General features: G+C 38.8%; 1 protein-coding gene across 1 annotated transcript in view; it reads right to left on the bottom strand.

Annotated features, from left to right (window-relative positions):
* LOC137265193 (ATP-dependent RNA helicase SUV3 homolog, mitochondrial-like) overlaps window positions 1-20,226 on the bottom strand; it is a 29,904-nt gene that overhangs the window by 3,127 nt on the left and 6,551 nt on the right. The window contains exons 3-12 of the mRNA XM_067800535.1: window positions 19,937-20,044; window positions 18,944-19,058; window positions 17,579-17,747; window positions 16,146-16,257; window positions 14,652-14,821; window positions 3,991-4,042; window positions 2,487-2,615; window positions 1,887-1,980; window positions 1,030-1,249; window positions 679-759 (exon numbers count right to left, since the gene is read on the bottom strand). Of these exons, the coding sequence (XP_067656636.1) occupies window positions 679-759; window positions 1,030-1,249; window positions 1,887-1,980; window positions 2,487-2,615; window positions 3,991-4,042; window positions 14,652-14,821; window positions 16,146-16,257; window positions 17,579-17,747; window positions 18,944-19,058; window positions 19,937-20,044 (1,250 nt within the window). The remainder of the gene's footprint in view (window positions 1-678; window positions 760-1,029; window positions 1,250-1,886; window positions 1,981-2,486; window positions 2,616-3,990; window positions 4,043-14,651; window positions 14,822-16,145; window positions 16,258-17,578; window positions 17,748-18,943; window positions 19,059-19,936; window positions 20,045-20,226) is intronic.

Here is a 20,226-nt window from a genome sequence, read left to right as displayed (position 1 = left end):
GTAACACAAAAATTACAGTGGTCTGTCATCTGATTTTGTTGAAAAACATGAACGAATGGTATTCAGTTCCCGGTAATTGCAAGACTATCTGTTGTGTATAAACATGTAGTGGTGACATCATTCTAATCATACTGTGATTAGGAAGTCAGAATGACATCACAAATGAACAGTTCCAGATGTCACCAAAGGGAACCAGCTGACACTGCCAGCTAATGACACTTCACTGCTGTACCTATACTTGATGTAAATGAGTGCAGACAGTACAACCCATTTGGGCCTTTTGATTTACTTTTGTGTTTACAATGTTGGTAATATCACATGATACTTTATCTCCAAATGGGAATGTCCTGGAAACCATCATCAAATGCTTAGTGAGATTGGAAAATTGGAGAATATTTTAGATACAATTGTTTCTAAATGAATATCCCAGAATCATCTACTCAAAAAGACTCTTTAAACCTGAACACACACAATGTTGTCCCACTGCCACTAAGCAATATTCCAGCCATATTTTGGCAGTCAATAAATAATTAAGTTTGCTAGACACTCGCGTGATCAAAACATGAGCATCAGTATACATAGTTTAGTTGGCTCTTATGACAAGCATAGTTTGCTGAAGGCCAATTATAACCCTGATCTTAACAGGTCTACTGGGAATAATGCACTGCCTATACTCACAATCAGGTTGGAGAGTGTGGCCTTAGGCAGGTGGTACGCAAACAGTTCAATCTGTTCTGCTGTTGGATGCAAACCTGCTTGCTGCAATATCAACATAGTATTATCATATTCCTTTGTCCACAACCTCCATCAAACAATTTGCTATGAAAAGTCAATCTAATATCATGCAACACCATAACACAGAAATAAATATGATCTTCATGCATCAAGAATTACTTGTATTGGCTCAAATTATAAAATTTTCCTACCAATGCCAAAACAATCAGGAAACATGTAACACCTCCACATCGAGAAATGACGCTACAAATCAATATCATGTTATAACCACTTCACACACAGAAATCAACTTACTTGTAGCGGCTCCACATTCTTGCTGACTGCGTCACCTAGAAGCTGCAGGTCACCTTTTTTGAATGTAGTTACCTCCCCTTTCTCATATGCCGTGTTGTACCTGCCTGCACGACCTGCTATTTGCAGGGTCTGGGACGTACTAATCACCTTCATCTCCATCTCGCCCTCCTCGTTCATGTGGGGCTTAATCATGGTGTAGAAGATGATGCGCTTGATGGCGCTGCAGGAACAAGTGTCACCAACAGTAATCACAAGAACAAAAAGGCCCAGGATGGTTTCATGATGTAACCTTCACTTAGGATAACCTTAGCTCCCATTCTTTAACATTACACTAAGGTTACCTTAGTGACTTATGATCACCCTAGTGCTTAGTGAAAGGAGGCCCAGGTCTGTTTTGGGAGCCTTACATACAGTAGCATTTCTAATACCAGTCTTCATCTGACAATTCCCAAGCAATATTTCAAATGATCTGTAGTATGACCAGTATCACTATTAGAATGAAATCTTGCTACTTATTTTCTAAATTGAACACCCAAGCATCTGTTTTGTCAGCAGATATTATATCTTCCATTTTCTTCAGGACAATACTCTGGGCGGCATATTTTTTTCATATTTCGGATTACACATTCTTGATAAAGTACAGATTCTGGTACTTTGGCTGGGTTGAATTCCATCTGGGAGTCGAACCCACACCCTCAAGAGTCAGGCACCCAATCGCCAGCACACAAAGTCACCTGCAAAGCGCTGGCAATTAGGCGCCTGATTCTGAAGGTGTGAGTTCAAATCTCAGATAGGATTAAACCCAACAAAAGTACTGGAATCTGTACGTCTCCAATTGCCCAGGAAGATTCACTCACAGATTCAGCCCCATTCCTATGGCATCCGTGGCGACCATTATGTTGCAGGGGTCATCTGGGTCATTAAACTTCTTGGACTGTGCCAACTTGGTTCCTGAATGCAAAATAAACTTGTCTAGGAATTCTTCAAAATAATTTTGATACCTTTGTGTACAATCGACAAATCAAACAAAACAACCTGAAAGTAGATGGAGAATGACTTTAACAGGTACAGGGTCAAGTTACCTGTGACCCAAGTTACCCACAGCTTGTTGTAAACCAGTCAGGCTTACTGACTTGGTTGACATATGCCATTGAATCCCAACTGAGGCTTGTGATGTTGATCACTTGATTGTATGGTCCAGATTTGATTGTTTATGGAATGGTGTCTTGTAGCTGGAACACTGTGGTGCTTAACAACAAACAAAACTGGGTCTGTCCAATGAATGCTATGAGTAAAACTTGTATAGGTACAGTTCTCTACACTCCTACTTCACAGGACCTTCATATGGCCATAAAGGGCCCTTAAACTGTAAATTGGGGATCCTAGAACTCCCATATTTGTGAAATGAGGTAAAACCCAAGTTGAAAGTACTGAACTGAACTACAGGACTATATTACCTGGTGGAAGTCCTCCGTAAATGACAGCACATTCCTTATTCCGCATCTCCAGCTGACGGCTGACATGATAGATGTCATTTTTCTTGAAACACACAATGCAATCTCCTGGTAGAACATTGTCAAAAGATTCTGTAACAAAGAGTGATTGAGTGAGTGAGTGGGTTGGGTTTTACTTTTACTTATCGCTTTTAACAATCTTCACAGCAATATCATGGCAAGGGACACCAGAAATTGGCTTCACACATTGTACCCAGGTGGGGAATCAAACCTGGGCCCTCAGCATGACAAACGAATGCTCTAACCACAAGGCTACCTAAACACCTAGTCTGTAACAAAGAATATGAAGAGTGACATAACAATACAGTGTGCCCTCCAAATAAGCTGATTGCAGGGCTACATGACGCTCCTTAGGTATCAACTAGTCACTCAATTGTGTGAGTTATTTCTGATAAGATTTAAAGCTTTGCAAATCAATTCCTTCTTAATGATGGATGAAAGCCCCACAAGGAGCATGTTTCAGATGTTTAAAACTTTGGTGGAACCCACATTGGGTACCCTATGGGTATGGTGCTGACAGATCAAGAATTAAAGATACAAATTGAAAGTAAAATTCTAGGGCTTAATGGATACATGACTTATAATGTCCCTTTCTTTCAATGTGCACTGTGATTTGACTTACATTGTGGATTAATGAGATTTTCAACAACTGGAAAAAACTATATTCCAAATAGTGATAGTAGTCCAGTGTGTGAATCTACCAGGGGATATAGGAAAATAGGGCTTCTGACCTTTCAAATCTGCTTATTTTTTGTGAACAAATGATGTTTACTAAGTCTTGAATGGAAACAAGCAATAAATTGCACATTGCACACTTACAAACATTAGGCAAGGTTACTTTTAACAGAGTCTGCTTATCCTAAAAGAAAAGAGAAATAAAGTATAACCTGAAAAGTTCTATTCAAAGTTCTGTTTTTGCTAAATAAATACTTTCCTTTCAAAAGACATGAGCATCTAAGAGAGCTTGACTAATGCTGTTCATGTAGTAAAGATAAAGAAAATATACAAATGTCTTGAATGAAAGATTCATTTCACTTGGTAAGGCACAAGAAAAATGACAAGGCCAGACAGATTTTATTTGGTGTTATACCGATCTGCCAGTCATATTTTTTTTTCAGGAATAATATAATAGTAATTCTCCCTGCTCGAAAAATAAAATTCTGATGTTTTTATTGGCCAAAAATGTAAGAATTTTTATTTTGGGGGAGGAGGAGATTGTTTTCAGCCCCATTTACACTTAATTAATTGCTAAAAGTAAAATACTTTTCCTTCACTGGTGATTATATTTTTATTTTTTTCCATCCAACCTTTAGATTTTCTGAGGACAAAGATCTGTAAAACAAAAAATAAAATTGGTCTAATCAAGAAAATAAGAAAAAAAACCCCATTCATATAAATAAAATATTTATTAAATGAATGGCGTTTTAAGTAAATAATGTAAACATACCAACAGGTTTATTGGTGTAGGTGAGTGTTGTCAATCTTTTGTACCGCTTCACCTGCAAACACAAAAGGCATTTCAGGTGAAACACAAGCAGGGCATGGGACTCCCCAGCTTGAATCAGTAAGCCAGCTTGGGTAGGCAGGAGCTTACTGAAAAGATACAAATGTGTCTTTCTTCATTGCTTTTCCCCAAACAAAGACAGTCAATCAGGCATTATGTAATCATGGGTATTCATCAAAGATTTGCTTTAACAGTCTCAAATCTAAGTGATTTGCATGCCATGTACAAAACCAAAAGGTATGATTTATGAATATAAGATTGAAAAGCACACTCTTCTGAGTTTTATCATCACATCCTTGGAATTAATTTGAAATCATAAGTGGTTTGTATCATTTCTGCTGGGAAACATTCAACTAATCAGAAGCCTTCATCTCTGACCTGTCCTCTGACCCAGGTCAATATAAAAAGTACCAGCCAATCAGAAACCTTCATTATTCACCTGTGCTGAGTGTAACATTTGACAGACTTCAGTGCTGGGGAGTCTGTATCACAAATGTGTGAAGCCCATTTCTGGTGTCCCCTGTTGTGATATTGCTGGAATATAACTGAAAGCAGTGTAAAATCTTTCTCATTCACTGCTCCATGACAATGTCCAAGTCGACACACAAGGCCTCTGGTGAGTTCCCTGCTGAAGTGTTGCGGAATATCAACAGACTGTCCAAATTCAACCTGACCACCTGGACTATTCAGGAAGACAGTAAGCAGACAACTCTGTCATTGACATTCAACAAAGACTCGCCAAGCAGTTCAATGACATCAAGTGTCAAGCATGAAGCTCCTGTGGTTGTAGATGCATCTCCAACACACAGCACAGTGACAGACCTGAATCCTGATCAACCATTGAGAGGGACTGGCATACAACTCAAAGACCAAACTACTGGTCAGCCTGTGAGTAATCAAAGGAGCGTTGAAAGTGGTAAAGAATATCCATTATTGCTGAAAGAATATTTTGATGAAGGTCAGAATGGTTTGAAGCCTCCCTCCAATCTTACTCCAGAGCCTGTCCAGTCACAGGTGATTATCATCACAGATGACCCTATCATGCCTCTGAAACATGAAATCAATGAACCTGCATCCCCTTTAATATGCAAATCTAAAGTATTACGCTGTACATCAGAAACTGTATCAAATAGTTCTCATCTACTAGATTCTGTTCCAAAGAAGAAAAGGAAAAGGCCACGACAGATCAAGAACAAAGGGGGTGACAACTCTACAGAAAACAAGGAAAATATTGACCCAAATTCTTTGAATGCTAAAATGACAGTAAAACCAGTACGTCTGACAGAAACAAAAGACAAACATTTGCAAGCAGACGCCAACAAAATGGTTTTGAAGGAACAAGAAAAAGACATGAAATCAAAGAATAGCAACACGAAACAATCAAAGAGGCCAGCTGATCAACAAAATGAACAGCCTGAACAACAAGCTGATCAACAAAATGAACAGACTAGCAAATCATCTTCAACAGATCAAAGCACAAGTAAACCAAAACCGAAAAAGCAAAAGTCCACCAACAAAGCTAATAGACAGGTTACGAAGGCGAGAAAGAGTTCATCCAAGATACCAACAGTCGGATACTATCTTGACATGGCCCTCTTTCACATTGACCTTGACCCAAGGAACATTCTTCATTATGACCGTATGTACAGTATCCTGGATCATTATGACAATTTCTTCACTCTCAGATACAACTCAGTAGTAGATCCATGGTTTCAAGAGATACCTGGAGACCAGATTACGCTAGACTGGCTTATGACGACTGGTGTCTTCTTGCCATGGTATATACGACACCAGGTCACCCTTCGGGTTATAGCCAGAATGTTTTGGAATGGCAACATGAACAATGCCGTTTCTAAAGAAATGAGCAGAAACATTGAGATGCTCCTTACATGATGTCTTGTAAATACTGTACTCAGATGTAATGAGACTTCTCTTTCTAAGTTGATACCTGTTAGTTGTATCCTCTTTGTGTCAGAAACAAAATAAAATCTGATATTCCGTGTCACACATTCTAAAAGTTAATGTGCAAAAACAAAACTGTCAATTTAACCCAGAGGTTGACACGAAAAATTGTCATTGTCAAAAATTACACCTTGTAGCATGACTATGTCCAATGCAGTTCCCTGTCCAAATAAACAATACTGCTTTGTTGTTGTTGTAGTATGGTTATTGGTTCCTGTTGTTTAGCCGCATTAAGTATTCTGGTCATATTGCAACGTGTCTGCTTGAAATATACTGAACAGCAAAAGAAGCCAAGTTTCGAAAAAAAAATGAAATGTCAAAAAATTAAGCATTCGTGTTTATGTCTTCCATTTGGAACCTTGACAAAGAAACTTGCGTTTCTTTTGTTGTTCAGTATAGGATACAAGTTTCAAGTGACACAGCCAGTCTCAGATATACTGTTACTCTGGTGAACCCCAGAATGCATTGGTACTGAATAACCTTGAAATATACCACAGTGAGAGTTGGATTTTAAATCCACAATTACAAGTTTTTGTCATTCCTAATTGATGAAATAATATTGGACCTTTATATGCTATTATGGCCTATTTTCTTTATAATGAGCGAGTGTAGTTTGCACCAATATTTCAACAGTATCACGACAGGGTACTCCAAAAATGTTCTTCACACATTGTACCTATGTCGGGAATGAAACCTGGATCTTTGGCGTGATGGACAAACACATTCACCACAAGGCTAACATACTGCCCCTTTCCTTTACAAGCACTTGTGACATTTATGAACACACTGCGTCCACTGTCGTTTAATTCACTGGATGATTATTTGTGTTTCCTTGTGGTGAGTCTTGTCTATCCTGTACCAAAAGTTGTTTCAAATGATGCAGTGCTAATGCTCGCAGTGCTCGTCCAATATGGCTAAACATGATGTGTCCCCTGGAGCTGAGTGAGTGACTTTAGTTTTACACCACACTCATCAATATTCCAGCTATGTGGCGGAGGTCTGTAAATAATTGAGTCTGGACCAGACAATCCAGTGATCAACAGCATGAGCACTGACATGGGCAAATGGGAACCGATGACATGTGATAACTAAGTCAGCATGCCTGAGCTGGATCTTCAGTCTTCATGAGATGGTCTTTGACCTGGTAACAGTGCTCCAGATAATGACTTATGACATGGTCTTAGAAGTAGCAGACACAGCATAATCATTGTTTCAAATGAGAATAATTCATTACAATTATCAAACAGAGGTCATTTATCTGTAGTGAAAATCTGCCTCTTACAACAAGCGATAAGAGAGTAAGATTCTGTATGGACAACAACTTCTTTGTTACATATGATGCGATGTTTCGGTATGGATCCTTATACTGCTGTCAAGCAAGAGTGGAGTGTTGTAAACCAAAAGTTACTGTGTTCTGTAATCTGATTGGTTGAAAAACATGATTAAATGGTATTAGATTCCCGGAAACTGAGAGACTATTCACCGCGTATTGACACGTAAACAATTGTTTTGTTGTGTCATCAACAGTAGTGACGTCATTCAAATCATATTGTGACGTAAAGTTAGAATGACGTCACAAATGAGCAGCTCCCGATGCTACCATGGGAACCAGCTGAAACGGTCAGCTGATGACACTTCACTGCTGTATCCGTATTCGATGTAAACGAGTGCAGACACTAAAACCCTTTGGTTTACTTTTGTGTTTACAATGTCGATAAACATCATGTGTTGGCCAAATTCCGGGTGTTATTGAGTATTTGAAGCACGGGAATATTTCATTTGAAACCTCCGGCTGACGCCGTCGGTTCCCAATGCATTCCCGTGCTTCAAATACTCAATAACACCCGGAAATTGGCCAACACATGATGTTTATCTCCTAAATACATCACAGAACAGACTTATATACATGAACAGGGATAATGACAAAATGTAGGTATGAATCAAAGGTGGGGGATTAACAACAATGGATGGTGGTAATGATCTGACAATACGAGGAAGCCAGTGGTGACTGTAGCCGAAACAAAGTATACATGGCTGATAGGGTAATTAGTAATGATGGCTTGTGAGCTCTAATCTGTTATCTATATCAAGTCATTGTATGCGGTTGGGATGAGATATCCCTGATCTCTGTTGATTGAGGGCTTGTGTCTCCGGATTTGAACTGCTTTTGCCAATCAAACAAATCTTACAACAGGCATTGTCACTTTTTGTGGTGAGCATGGGTTGCTGAAGACCTATTCTACCTCAGATCTTCATGGGTCGTGGATTAGTGAAGCTTCCACCGAATCGTTTTCCAAAGTGATTGCAGATGATTGATATAGATTGATGCAGAAGATGATTGTAACTCCCATACATTAACATAGACTTCTGACAGTTGTAACGCCATGACCAGTTTGTGGAATGGGCCCCATGTCCAGTGGCTACAGTGTCTGCCAAGAGTGGTTCTGTTCCCGGCAGCCTCATACTAAAAGACTTTAAAGATAGCACTTGTCGTTAGAATGTCTTGCTTACACCAATAAGGTGATACATATGGACTATACTGTGTGTTTTAGCGAGGCATTGATGTGCTGTTTGTACCTCTGCCGCTAGACATGTAATATAACCTAGCATAATTCCACACCTGCACAAGCAGATGCAAGTGTGCACGCACTGACATTGCAATGCAAGTGCATTAATGTTGAATGTGCTGATGGTACTTGTACAAATGTTTTGTTTGAGAGTGCTCTTTTTCAGTTAGGTATAAATAGTGGTCCATTTGGGATTGAATCCAATCCAGATTTTGAAACCACATTCCCAAATTGAAACACTTCATCATCAGCCTCTGAAGGTGTAATCCTACACCACACATGAAACATTGGACTACTTTCTAAACAGTATCATGTATGACATTCATTGCTTTCAGCCATAGTAACTCTGCAAAGTTTCACTTGTCTGAGGGGTACACAGAATGCAAGTGAGTGAGTGACTGAGTTTAGTTATATATATATATTTCAGCAACATGGCAGCAGTCTGTAAATAATCAAGCCTCTGGACCAGACAATCTCATGACTACTTTTCTGGAAGCTGCAGTGGCTGGGTGAGCTACAATGCTCGCTTAATGTACAGACGATCTCATTCGAAGAATATGGACCTGGATCCACAAGGGAAGTAAACCCACAAAAGTCAGGATTTTTGCTCTACAAAGAAAGTTTATTCACCAGAACTGGGGTTCACATATTGCGCCCATGTGGGAAATTGAACCCAGGTCTTCAGCATGATGAGTGAAAGCTTTAACCACAAGGCTATCCCACTGCCCACAATACTCAACTTAAATGAAGGGGAAAAGGAATGATATAGAATGATCCAAGACTACAGCTTCCATTATTCATATTATTGGATCATAGCAATTTCATTATCTGATTTTCATCATGATCGGTAGACTACCAAACCTCACCTCAAATAATAATACAGTACTTACAAATGAAGGAAATCAATAATTGTGTTCAGTAATCAGTTGCTTGACAATATCTCTTCAGATGTTTGGAAGTTTTGTTTAAAAATAAATGATCAAAATATTTGGAAAAAGTTCACATAGAAACTAATATAATAAATGTACTGTGGCCTTATAACTACCAACAAAACCCTAGGTAATCAGTTCACCTTCAGTTAGTTGTAGTGTTCTGATTAATAGAAATAATCAAAGACTGGTCACAGTGGTCAAATGCCCAAGCAATCTATCACATTTCTCATCATCATTTTGGATTACTGTTTTAGTCTTTGAAATACTAGAGGTGGAACATATCTTCAAAGTTATTGGGAAGGTGTTTAATTCTTAGAAAACTCACTAACTGAAAAATTATGAAATTTCTTCAAAGACTCTGGGAAGTTTAAGTTCATAAGATCATAGTCATTTATTTAAAGTAGCAAGTTGCAACATGTTATACATATCTGTAATAACAACCTGAATAGGAAAAGCTGAAAAATGGCACTCACCATTTTTATTCAATGACTGCTTGTAAGTAATGAGCAAATTCAGTTATAGATTTCCAAATTCTCCCAAATGCAAGAGAAAAAGACTCTTCACTACTTTGTTCAGTCAAAAAGATACGACACAGCTTGGTTTTCGTAAATGTACACAAAAATGAGACAATACATATCTATCTTTTTATTGTCATGGTATGAGTGGGTGAGTTGGGTTTGACAACGCTTTCAGTAATATTCCAGCAATATCATGGCAGGAGACGCACGAAACGGGCTTCACACATTGTGCCCAAGTGGGGAATTGAAGCCAGGTCTTTGGTGTGACTCACACCAAGTGAAGCACTGACTCAACACAATACAGAAATGGACAGGCATGGTCTCACTCACTCATTTAATGCTGCTCCCTCGAATAACTCAGCAATCTGCTGTTTTGCGACTAGTTCTGGCAAAGTGATTTCACTGCACAACACATCAAATTTCTGTTACTACAGTGAAAAGATCTATTTTCCCATTCAGAAATCTGTCAGTCACAGTTGAGTAAAAAACATACTAGTTTATGGCATACTTGCTCAATTTTCACTCTTTGCCATTCTGAGTATGGCTGTCACACCTAAATATATTTCAACAAACTCAGACAAACAACAGGATGCAAAAATGCAAACCTGCATGAACTGGAAAACCTAATAAACCAACACATAAGGATTTACTTTCAATCACCTGTCAATCACATCAGCTTGTGGTCAAGCTTGGACAGGTGATAACCAACTGACTCTGCATTTGTCAAACAAAAGAATTCTTCACCAGCTTACATGCTAATTGGTAGTCTTTGTTGTGTCAGGATATCTTGTATTATGTTAACATTCAGTAACATAAACAAAATTTCACAGTCCACCTTTTTAACAAATTATTACCAAATACAAATCCAATACTTAGAATGTCAAAGACTACACAATTTAACTGACAAGAAATTTCTTTTCATGAAACATTCACCCTAACACATGAATGAAGAATGTTAGCCAATGAAAACGTTTCAATTTTATCCAACCATGTTCTATGATAAATATATCAGCCAATGGGACCTGTTCCCCTGTATCATCAAGCCTGGAGTCTGGTAAGTGAGCCAGTTCTGCTCAGACACCACAGCAATGTCTATCCTAGTTGACAAGTCCTACAATGTTCTGCCAGATGATATTGTTTGGAACATCACCAGGCTGTCAAAGTTTAATCTGACTTCCTGGAAAATCACTGAAGGAGCCAAAGAGGCCAGTATCTTGATGTCTTTTGACAAAACTATGTTAAATGCAAAATATTCTCAAACACTGCAGAGCAAATACAAAAGTTTCAAGTCCTCGTTTACCGAGTCAAGTTTATTGAAGAAACTGACTGAAGCACCTCTGGAATTTGACCCACACAGTCCAGTAAAACCCCCTGCTGCCCATGTGCAATTGAAGGACAGAAGCAGACAAAAAGATTCACAGTCTGAAGATGAAGAACTAAGAAAAGAAAGCCGATGTCTTAATGGAGATATGAAAAGCAACATGGCCGACAGTCAATCTCCATCAACTGATGATGATCCTAATCCTGGATCTCAATCAGTTACAAAGCAGATGAAATTCACTGAAGAAACATTAAGTGGAAAGATTACAATCAAACAAGAACCTATGTCACCATCATCGCTCAAGATTCATATCAAGAAGGAATACGAATCCCCTTCACTAGACAATATGTTGGACTGTGTCAAAGCTGAATCTAATTGCCCTACAAGGAAGCAGACGTGTGATCAGAAGGATTATTGTGACTCTGATAAAGAAAATTCTAATGAAAAATGGCCTAGAGAAAAGGTGTCTTTTAAATTCAAGCCTAACACCGTAAGCACTGTGCCTACTAAGACCAAGACAAAGAGAGCAGATCCTGATACCAGCGAGGAGCCTAGCAAGTCAATCAATAAACAGTCAAAAAGTAATGAAATCATCAAAGACAGGAATGATCAAAAACATGAAATTGAAGCAATCGTTCCAAATGTTACAAAGACCAGAAAAGAGCCCCAGACCAAAACAACGCCCTCATCTACTGACAATCTGTCTAAAACATTCGCCAAACTGACCATGGATCCCTCAGACCACTTGACCAAAGGAGAAATACAGGACTCAAGAGATACAGATAAAGACACAGTTTCTAAAAAGTCCGACAAAGGACCACGGTACAAAGAAACAGTGAGATATTTCCTGGACAAAATCAAACGAAACATTGACTACGATCCGAAGAGGATGGAGAAGTATGACATTATCTACAGCATCAAGGACAGCGAAGATCACTCTGGCTTCTCCATCAAATACACCAAGGAACGAAAGAACAAGACACCTACAATAGTAGAGCCTGTTTCACTTAACTGGCTGCATGCAAATGCTGACATAATACCCCTGTACACGTGTAGACAAGCAACATACAGAGTTATCAAGAGAGACTTTGCTGGTTGTGACCCCTGTGACATTGTTCCACGAGAAAAGCGAAAACTCATCAAAGACCTCCTGGACTGACAACTGGTGTTGTATGGTATATAAATTATTCATCTGAAGGTTTCGGTGACCATGAATTATCATGTCATATTTTGTGTAACTGTGATTCAGATATCTTGTCAAATTCAAATACTGCATTTGCTCAGTTATATCTACTGCACGTTTTGTTCACTTAATTTTTTAAAACAATCTCATTTGGTAATAAATTCTGCAATGATTTATTTGTTTTGTTTACCTCTGAAAGTGACTGAGTTGGTTTGAAGCCACTTTGATTAGTATTTGGTAAATTATAAGTTATCACATCGTGTCGAGGGAAATACAGGGTTTTATCAGTCCCGAGTAAGGTTCCGGCGAGGGGAATACAACCTTATGAGGGACTGATAAAACCCTGTATTTCCCTCGACATGATGTGATAATTCATGTATCTAGCTGAATGGTTTCACTAAATCAAAACAACACAATTTCTTCTTCTGATGTTGTGGCAAAATGTTTCATTGCTGCCATGTTGACACCAGTTGATTGTTTGACCTCAATGCACCGCATGTTACTAAAAGCTTGTCGATGCACGCTTTTCTCACTTCACGTCGTCACGAAGGCGTAGCGGGGTGATATGACTTTCGTAGTGGGATTACATGACTTTTATACTCCCACTCGCGGATCGTGAGGGATGAACATGGTATCTTATCAGAGTCACGTGGACCAATCAAAACTTGACATTCTTACATAAGGCTAGATAACACAGCATGGATGTATGTAAGTGCTGTATATATGCAGCTTCAGTAAAACCTTTGAGAACAAGTTAGCTGCTGACATATATGTAGATGCATAATCCAAGAAACCAGAGGCGATTAGAACAAAAAACACTCGCAAGTGTTCATGAATATCCGTTGCTGAAAGAAAACAAAGTCTCACATACATACATAAGAGCAATCATGCCAAGATGTTTAACATGGCGTCCAATGTTGTTAGGTGATATTTCAATTATTAATGGCGCCTCTGGGAAGAACCTCTTTTTAAATATTTTTATTCATTTCAGTGCAGCATTTACAAAAGTATATAACTTTGCTTTGATGGCATAACAATGTTGACATAATAGACTAGCATAACAAGTGCAGTAGGTAGTGCCTAATATAGCCTCTTGGGAAAAAACTGTCCATAAGCTCCATGTCATGAGAGAAATGATGACGGACTGCTGTGAGTTCTCCCTGGTTTATCGAGAGGATAGTACTGGTGAGGGCAGTTACTATTCAGCAGCCTTTCTTGTGTATGCGCATGCTCGCTAAACGAATATTTGCTCTGTTGAGAACGCCTCAGGATTTGAGTCTACAATCACAGGCTTCTGAGTAGCCAAGGGACTCAACTCTGCACAACGAAATGTAGCACAGCAAGTACCTGGGCCACCATTTTTAGGAGTAATTGAGTTTAGTTTTAATTGCACTTAGCAATATTTCAGATATATGACAGCAGTGGAGTCTGGATCAGACAATCTAGTGATTAACAGCATGAGCATCATAAACATCTATCTCCATTATCAGGGTATGATGAGCTATGTCAAGTCAATGAGCCCGACCACCTGATACCTTTAGTCACCTCATACGACAAGCATGGGTTACTGAAGATCATTTCCAAATGGCATCTTCACGGGTACCATTTTCAAGAAAGCATCTGACTGTTTAGATCATGTACATTTACAAGAACTCTAGAAATGGTATTAATGAAAATCTTGTGTGGGTTTTAAGACATTTTCGTTAAGCAAATATAAAATTATTATATTAAAAAAAAGAGTGAGTGAGTGAGTGAGTTTAGTTTTATGCTGCACTCAGCAATATTCCAGCTATATGGCAGCAGTCTGTAAATAATCGAGTCAGGACCAGACAATCCACTGATCAACAGCATGAGCATCGATCTGCGCAATTGGGAACCGATGACATATGTCAACCAAGTCAGAGAGTCTGACCACCCAATCCCATGAGTAGCTTCTTACGACAAGTGCAGTCGCCTTTTATTGCAAGCATGGGTTGCTGAAGGCATATTCTACCCTGGGAAATCTCTTGGATAATTTGTCATAAAGCATCTAAAGAGGCTCATTTTATGGCATTAGAAATTCAATGTAAAGCTTACAAAGCACATGCTAAACACTGGAAGTCAGCCACTGTGAGCACATACCTCCATTTCGTCACCTGTGGCTAAAGTCATCTCCTTCACCAGATCAATGGCTGTCCCCTCCCCACACAAATGGACCTCATCTGCGTTCAGACCCAGAAGGGCTCGTGTCCATGCCCAGCCTCGGTTTGGGTCTCCCATCATCTGTATCTCGTCAATAACAGCCACCTCATCTGTATGGTTGCAAGGGGTGTCAAAATACATCACCTTATTCGTGTACTGATAGATTTGTAATACCAGTTACTTGAAATGAGTTTATAAGCATCGATTTCCGATATTTAAGCCTTAACTTAATAATGGAAAATGACCCCTCTCGATGACATATGTAAACCCCATAATTTAGCTCAGGGCATAAATTCAGGAAATGTTTCAACTGATGAAAATGATTCTAAGACACAGTAAAAAGGAATAAACTATAACAAAGATGTAATAACACACATCATCTCAACCATAAACAATCATCAAAGAACGCAAACTTTTAAACCTCTGAATCTTTCAATTATTAAAAATGTTCTGTACAAATGAAAATCTCTAACTGCCTACAATTCTTTTACATGCTGACATTCGCCATGTGCTTTTACAAGGAATGTCACTCCAACCGTAAAAATTTTAATCTTACTGTAAGCTTATGAGCTGAATAACTGGAAAATATCCCGTTTTTAAACCCATGGGCTTTATTTTGAGAAGGCTTAAATACAGGAAATCCCAGTACCTGGTACATCAATCAATGGCGTAACAATGTGAGTTCCAGAATATTGATACCACCCAGTAAGTCAACCATTCACTGCCACATAATCCATTATATTTGTTCAGAATTCCATGATGGACATGGTTAATAAAAAGGCAAAAATAGCACTTAAAATGTATTAATTGCAGGTAATGTTTTATGACAGTATGACCCAAGCCGAATGATGTCTCATACCCCTCTCGTGGCCATGTTTACGACTGGGTCCTGTCTAAGTGCAAACGGGCATGGAGATGAAAATAGTCTAGTACTATTATCAAGGAAAGATAACTGTCAACTTCTAAACATGGCCCTTTGAATATGCCACATCCCGTAGGCAAAACAGAATACGGTCATATTCCCTTTGTAGATATGTTTCAGTGTTGAATGTTGTTGATCCTTTAGCTCAAAGTTTATGCATAAATAGTGCTTTACACAGTTTAGAGAAGTTTCAAAGTTCAATGGTTCCACTATTTTCATGTTTAGAAATGCGTTTTACTCCACACAATTTGATTGGTTTGCCACCATTCTTGGAAATGATGGCGTACGAGAGGGGTATGAGTCTTCTTGTAGGTCATGGAAAGAGGTGAGTAGTTATCAAAGGTTCCATGACTTGGCTGTTACTACCAGCTGTTGGCTGGTAATGTTTCCCTTTTAACATACAATGTAACCACTAATCCTTGACCTTAATGAATTACAGATTATTAGAGATTATTGTATGCAGTACTGTGAATTCTATCTACATGAATGACATCAAGAGCACGTCTACATACAAGGTGTAGCTAAAGGGGCCATCTCAACGGTACATGCCACATGACTGGCAGGGTCGTCCTCACTGATGGCGTATCTCTTCTCTTCCCCAGTCACCAAGTCACACGGAGTACCCTGAAACACATAAGACACAGATAAAAATACAATTGGAACTTGGAAACATACTCAGATGCCATGTCTTGATCATATATTAATAAAATTCAATGGTTTTCAAGAAGAGATCTTCATTGGGGTACAGCAGAGAACGTGCAACAGATCTGTTATATGGTCTCTGGGTACAGATATGCATTTTCTACGACCGAAAACGTCCTGTGACAGCTGTAGTGGTATTTAAAAAAAAATACTGTACCAAAATAATAATGTCTTTTTTGTTTGTTACAGGGCCCCCACCACAAGGGACTACCTCCCTTACCACGCATGTGTGTCAGCCAGCTACAACCCTTTAACCAAACTCATCATCCCTTCTGGTGTGATGCTTCCATCAACGCTAACTAGACTGGGCTAACCAAATGTCTGACAGTTGAAATACTGTATGTACATAGTCCTTAATTCCATTATGGCATGTTATAAAGACACTGTTACAGCTGTCATAGGACATCTTCAGTTGCAGAAAATGCATACATGAACCCCAAGGAAGATTCTCTTCAAAGAATAGGAAACCTCTAGCAGTTTGGCCAAGTTACTATTGGAATCAACAAATAGAATTCCAGTCAGTAGACCGGTCTCCATCACTGCTGGAGATGTTTTCTGGACAAGAAGCAGCTAGCATTAGGGACGGGAGCCAGTCTAAACCAGTCAGGTCACGCTCTGGCCCAGGGATGATTAAACGTAACATCACTGCCACAGGGTAATTTGCATATCATGTGACCAGACTTTTATTATGTTTGTAAACATATGCGCATATTCTTAAGTGAATAGATGGGCCTTATGCAAGGTTTTCTGTGAGCTTTTCACAATGTCCTGCACTCTCACATTTATAGTCCCTACAACTGTGACAGTAAGGTTTATGACATTACATATTTATTTGTCAAAGATTGCATTGTTTGCCCTTCATTGGACTTTGATGACAGCATGTGGAGCCATACAACCTATCTCAGCAAAGGATCGCTATGCAGATCGAAGTGTTCTAGGATGTTTTCTAAGTGAAACTAAACCATTCTTTCAAAGGTGTTCAGTTATATGTGTAATCATATAAAAAATAAAAGGGCTAAGAAATATGATTGATGTATTGAATGGACTGTGCAAGATCTGATGAATGATCACATCTTTCTTGCTTGTGTCAGATGTACTATGCTGGTGGCATGGAACTCTGAGGCCAGTGAGGCTTTAGCTTAAGGGTGGGTACTCTCATATTTGTTGTTAAACCTAAATGACACCCACCAGCAAGTCATATTATACACGACGCACACTGAAACATGATGGGGCTAGAACTCACAGCTTCATTGCTCTTGTGGAACACCTCAGAGACCAAAAGTTTGAGAGGTCCGCAGTAAATACCAGATTTGCCCGTCAGGTATCTCTGCAGAGCGTGGTAGGTTTTCCCGCTGTTTGTTGGACCTGCGTGGTAGATGATCTTCCGTTGTTTTGCCCGAGCTTCAGGGTACCTGGTAGTGTACAGGTCAAACAAAAGACTTAGTTGAGATCTCCTCAACATGAAGGTCAGAAATGACTGAATGCTTGCTACGTCATCCTGCTATTTACAGATCAGCAAAGTCAAATGTGTAACACATAATTTGGATTCTAGGAAGAGTGTGTGAAGTTTTACACTTCCTTTAGCAATATTCCTGCAATATCATTGTGGGGGACACCAGAAACGGGCTTTACACGTTGGACCATGTCGGGAATGAAACCTTTATAGTCTGCATGACATACCTTTAAAAAAAAAAAAGGGGGATATTCCATTTAGCAAGCATACCATTAGCCAAAACAGAATAAAAGAAAAGAAATATATATCTATCCAGATGAAACATTTCCAAAGGAATGGAATAAACTGTCACATTTTCGCTAATTGTCTTCATCATCTGTTTCCTCATTGACTTCATCATTTGCATTTTATCAGTCTTGTAAATTCAACAGTCCCCATGGGAGATAACTCTTGATTACACACATGTCAAAGATTTCACTGTTTCATAAATATACAATGTTATTACACATTACACATTGTGTACTAACATCACATGTTCCCAGAACAAAGTATGATGATTAAAACCAAATTTTGTCTGTCATTCACCACCCATCTCCAAGTCACCATATTCAACTGTTCTTTGCTCATTTGCATGTAATAGCATTTATATACAAATGCAATTTGGTTTGTTTTTAAAAAATCAAATTTAGTGGACTAATGTTCAAAATCATAAATAAATTGTATTCATATGCACAACGCCCGTTACGATGGCATAATGCACTCATTCTGTAAGTTGAATACTGAGACATTATCTTGCTAATGTTAGGCAAGTAATCAATAAAATACTAACAAATGTCCTGTGTAATATCAAATTTTATGAAATGAGTATCAATCACAACTTTCACAAATATGGTATTACACAGGCCACCGTTTAGTATTCTCTGTATAAAACACAAGGTCTTCCAAAAGTGAAGTAGCCCACGGTCAAGCAGCCAGGGACCCGTTTCACAACACTCTCGTAGGCTTAAGATCTGGTAAGTTTCCTAGTCACATCCCAACTTCCTATACTGTAACACAGCAGGTACCAATGTTACGAGAAATGTTACGAGGTCTTTGGCTTATGAGAGTTTTGTGAGACGGGGCCCAGGTCACTGATTGACCTTACTGATGGCTCACCAGTTAGCCGGCTGGCGCAGATCACTGATCTTCTTCAGGTCCTCCATGCAGTCAAGGTGTGGAAATACAATTCTAGCATGATCCAAGAAATACGGAAATAAATCATCTACATGACCTGAAAAAACAAACAAACGCTGTGTTATATGGGTCTGAATTGGTATTTATCATAATTGGGAACATAATGTCATAAACTAACACAATATTTCTAAATAGTAAGTCAGCATAAAAGCTTCTAAATTTTCAGTGCAACACATATATCTGATTTCTGGGACAATCGGTGCAGCTCTTACACAAAAACGATAAATATAGCTATGGAAATATCTTATACATTTTTGACTGCCTTGGTGTATGATACATTTTACAAACGAAAACATACTGGGCAACACAAATTGATGTTTAAGCGCACGTGCCCAAGCATTTTTTTTTCCTTTTTTAAAACCTGTAACAAAAAAAAACTGTCAAAGTATCGATCCATGCATTCAACACATGAGTAATCCATAAACAACAGCTATAATGACTACTAGATCCCCACTTCCTTCAACAACAGGTACCCACAGCCTAGATTTTCTCCTAATATACTGAACAGCAAAGAAATGCAATGTTCTTTTGTCAAGTGTTTAAACATGAATGCTTACTAAACGTGAATGTTTACTTTTATGAGATTAAATTTTTTCGAAACTTGCAATTGTTTTGCTGTTCAGTATACCATAAAGTCAGGAATGGTGAACATGTTTGCTGCTTAAAGCTACGCTCAGAAATATCCAAGCTATACAGTCTGTGAATAACAGGACAAGACAAACCAGTGATCAACATCATGAGCATAGTTCTAAGCAGGGTACAATGAAATGCGCAAACCAAATCAGCAAGCTTGACCATCTGATCCTTTTAGCTGCCTCCTATTACGACATGCATGGGTTGCTGATGATCAGTTCTAACCCAAAGCTTCAAAGGTCTACTACACTGAGAGATAGGCATGTTTATGATTCAACCTACCAGCACCCTGAGAAATATCACTGAAGACGATGTGCAGATCAACGGGAAGAGTCTCAGATTCCACACAGAAGCCTCGAAAACTGACGTAAGATGTGTGAAACAACCGATCTGCAAGGAAGAACAGAGTCGGCTGTATGCAGGATCAGGAAACAGTTTTGTTCATACACGTAAACTTATACATCAACCATTACCGGTTTCCAGAAGAGATATCACATATTAAAGATCAAACGATATTTGCGAACTACTTTCATCTCCCTTAGCTGTAAACAAAGATGGCCACCACAATTGAG

The sequence above is a fragment of the Haliotis asinina genome, chromosome 15, assembly GCF_037392515.1.
Source record: "Haliotis asinina isolate JCU_RB_2024 chromosome 15, JCU_Hal_asi_v2, whole genome shotgun sequence".
Classification (NCBI taxonomy): domain Eukaryota; kingdom Metazoa; phylum Mollusca; class Gastropoda; order Lepetellida; family Haliotidae; genus Haliotis; species Haliotis asinina.
The sequence above is the reverse complement of the archived record's forward strand: the minus strand, read 5'-3'. Positions and strand labels throughout refer to the sequence as shown.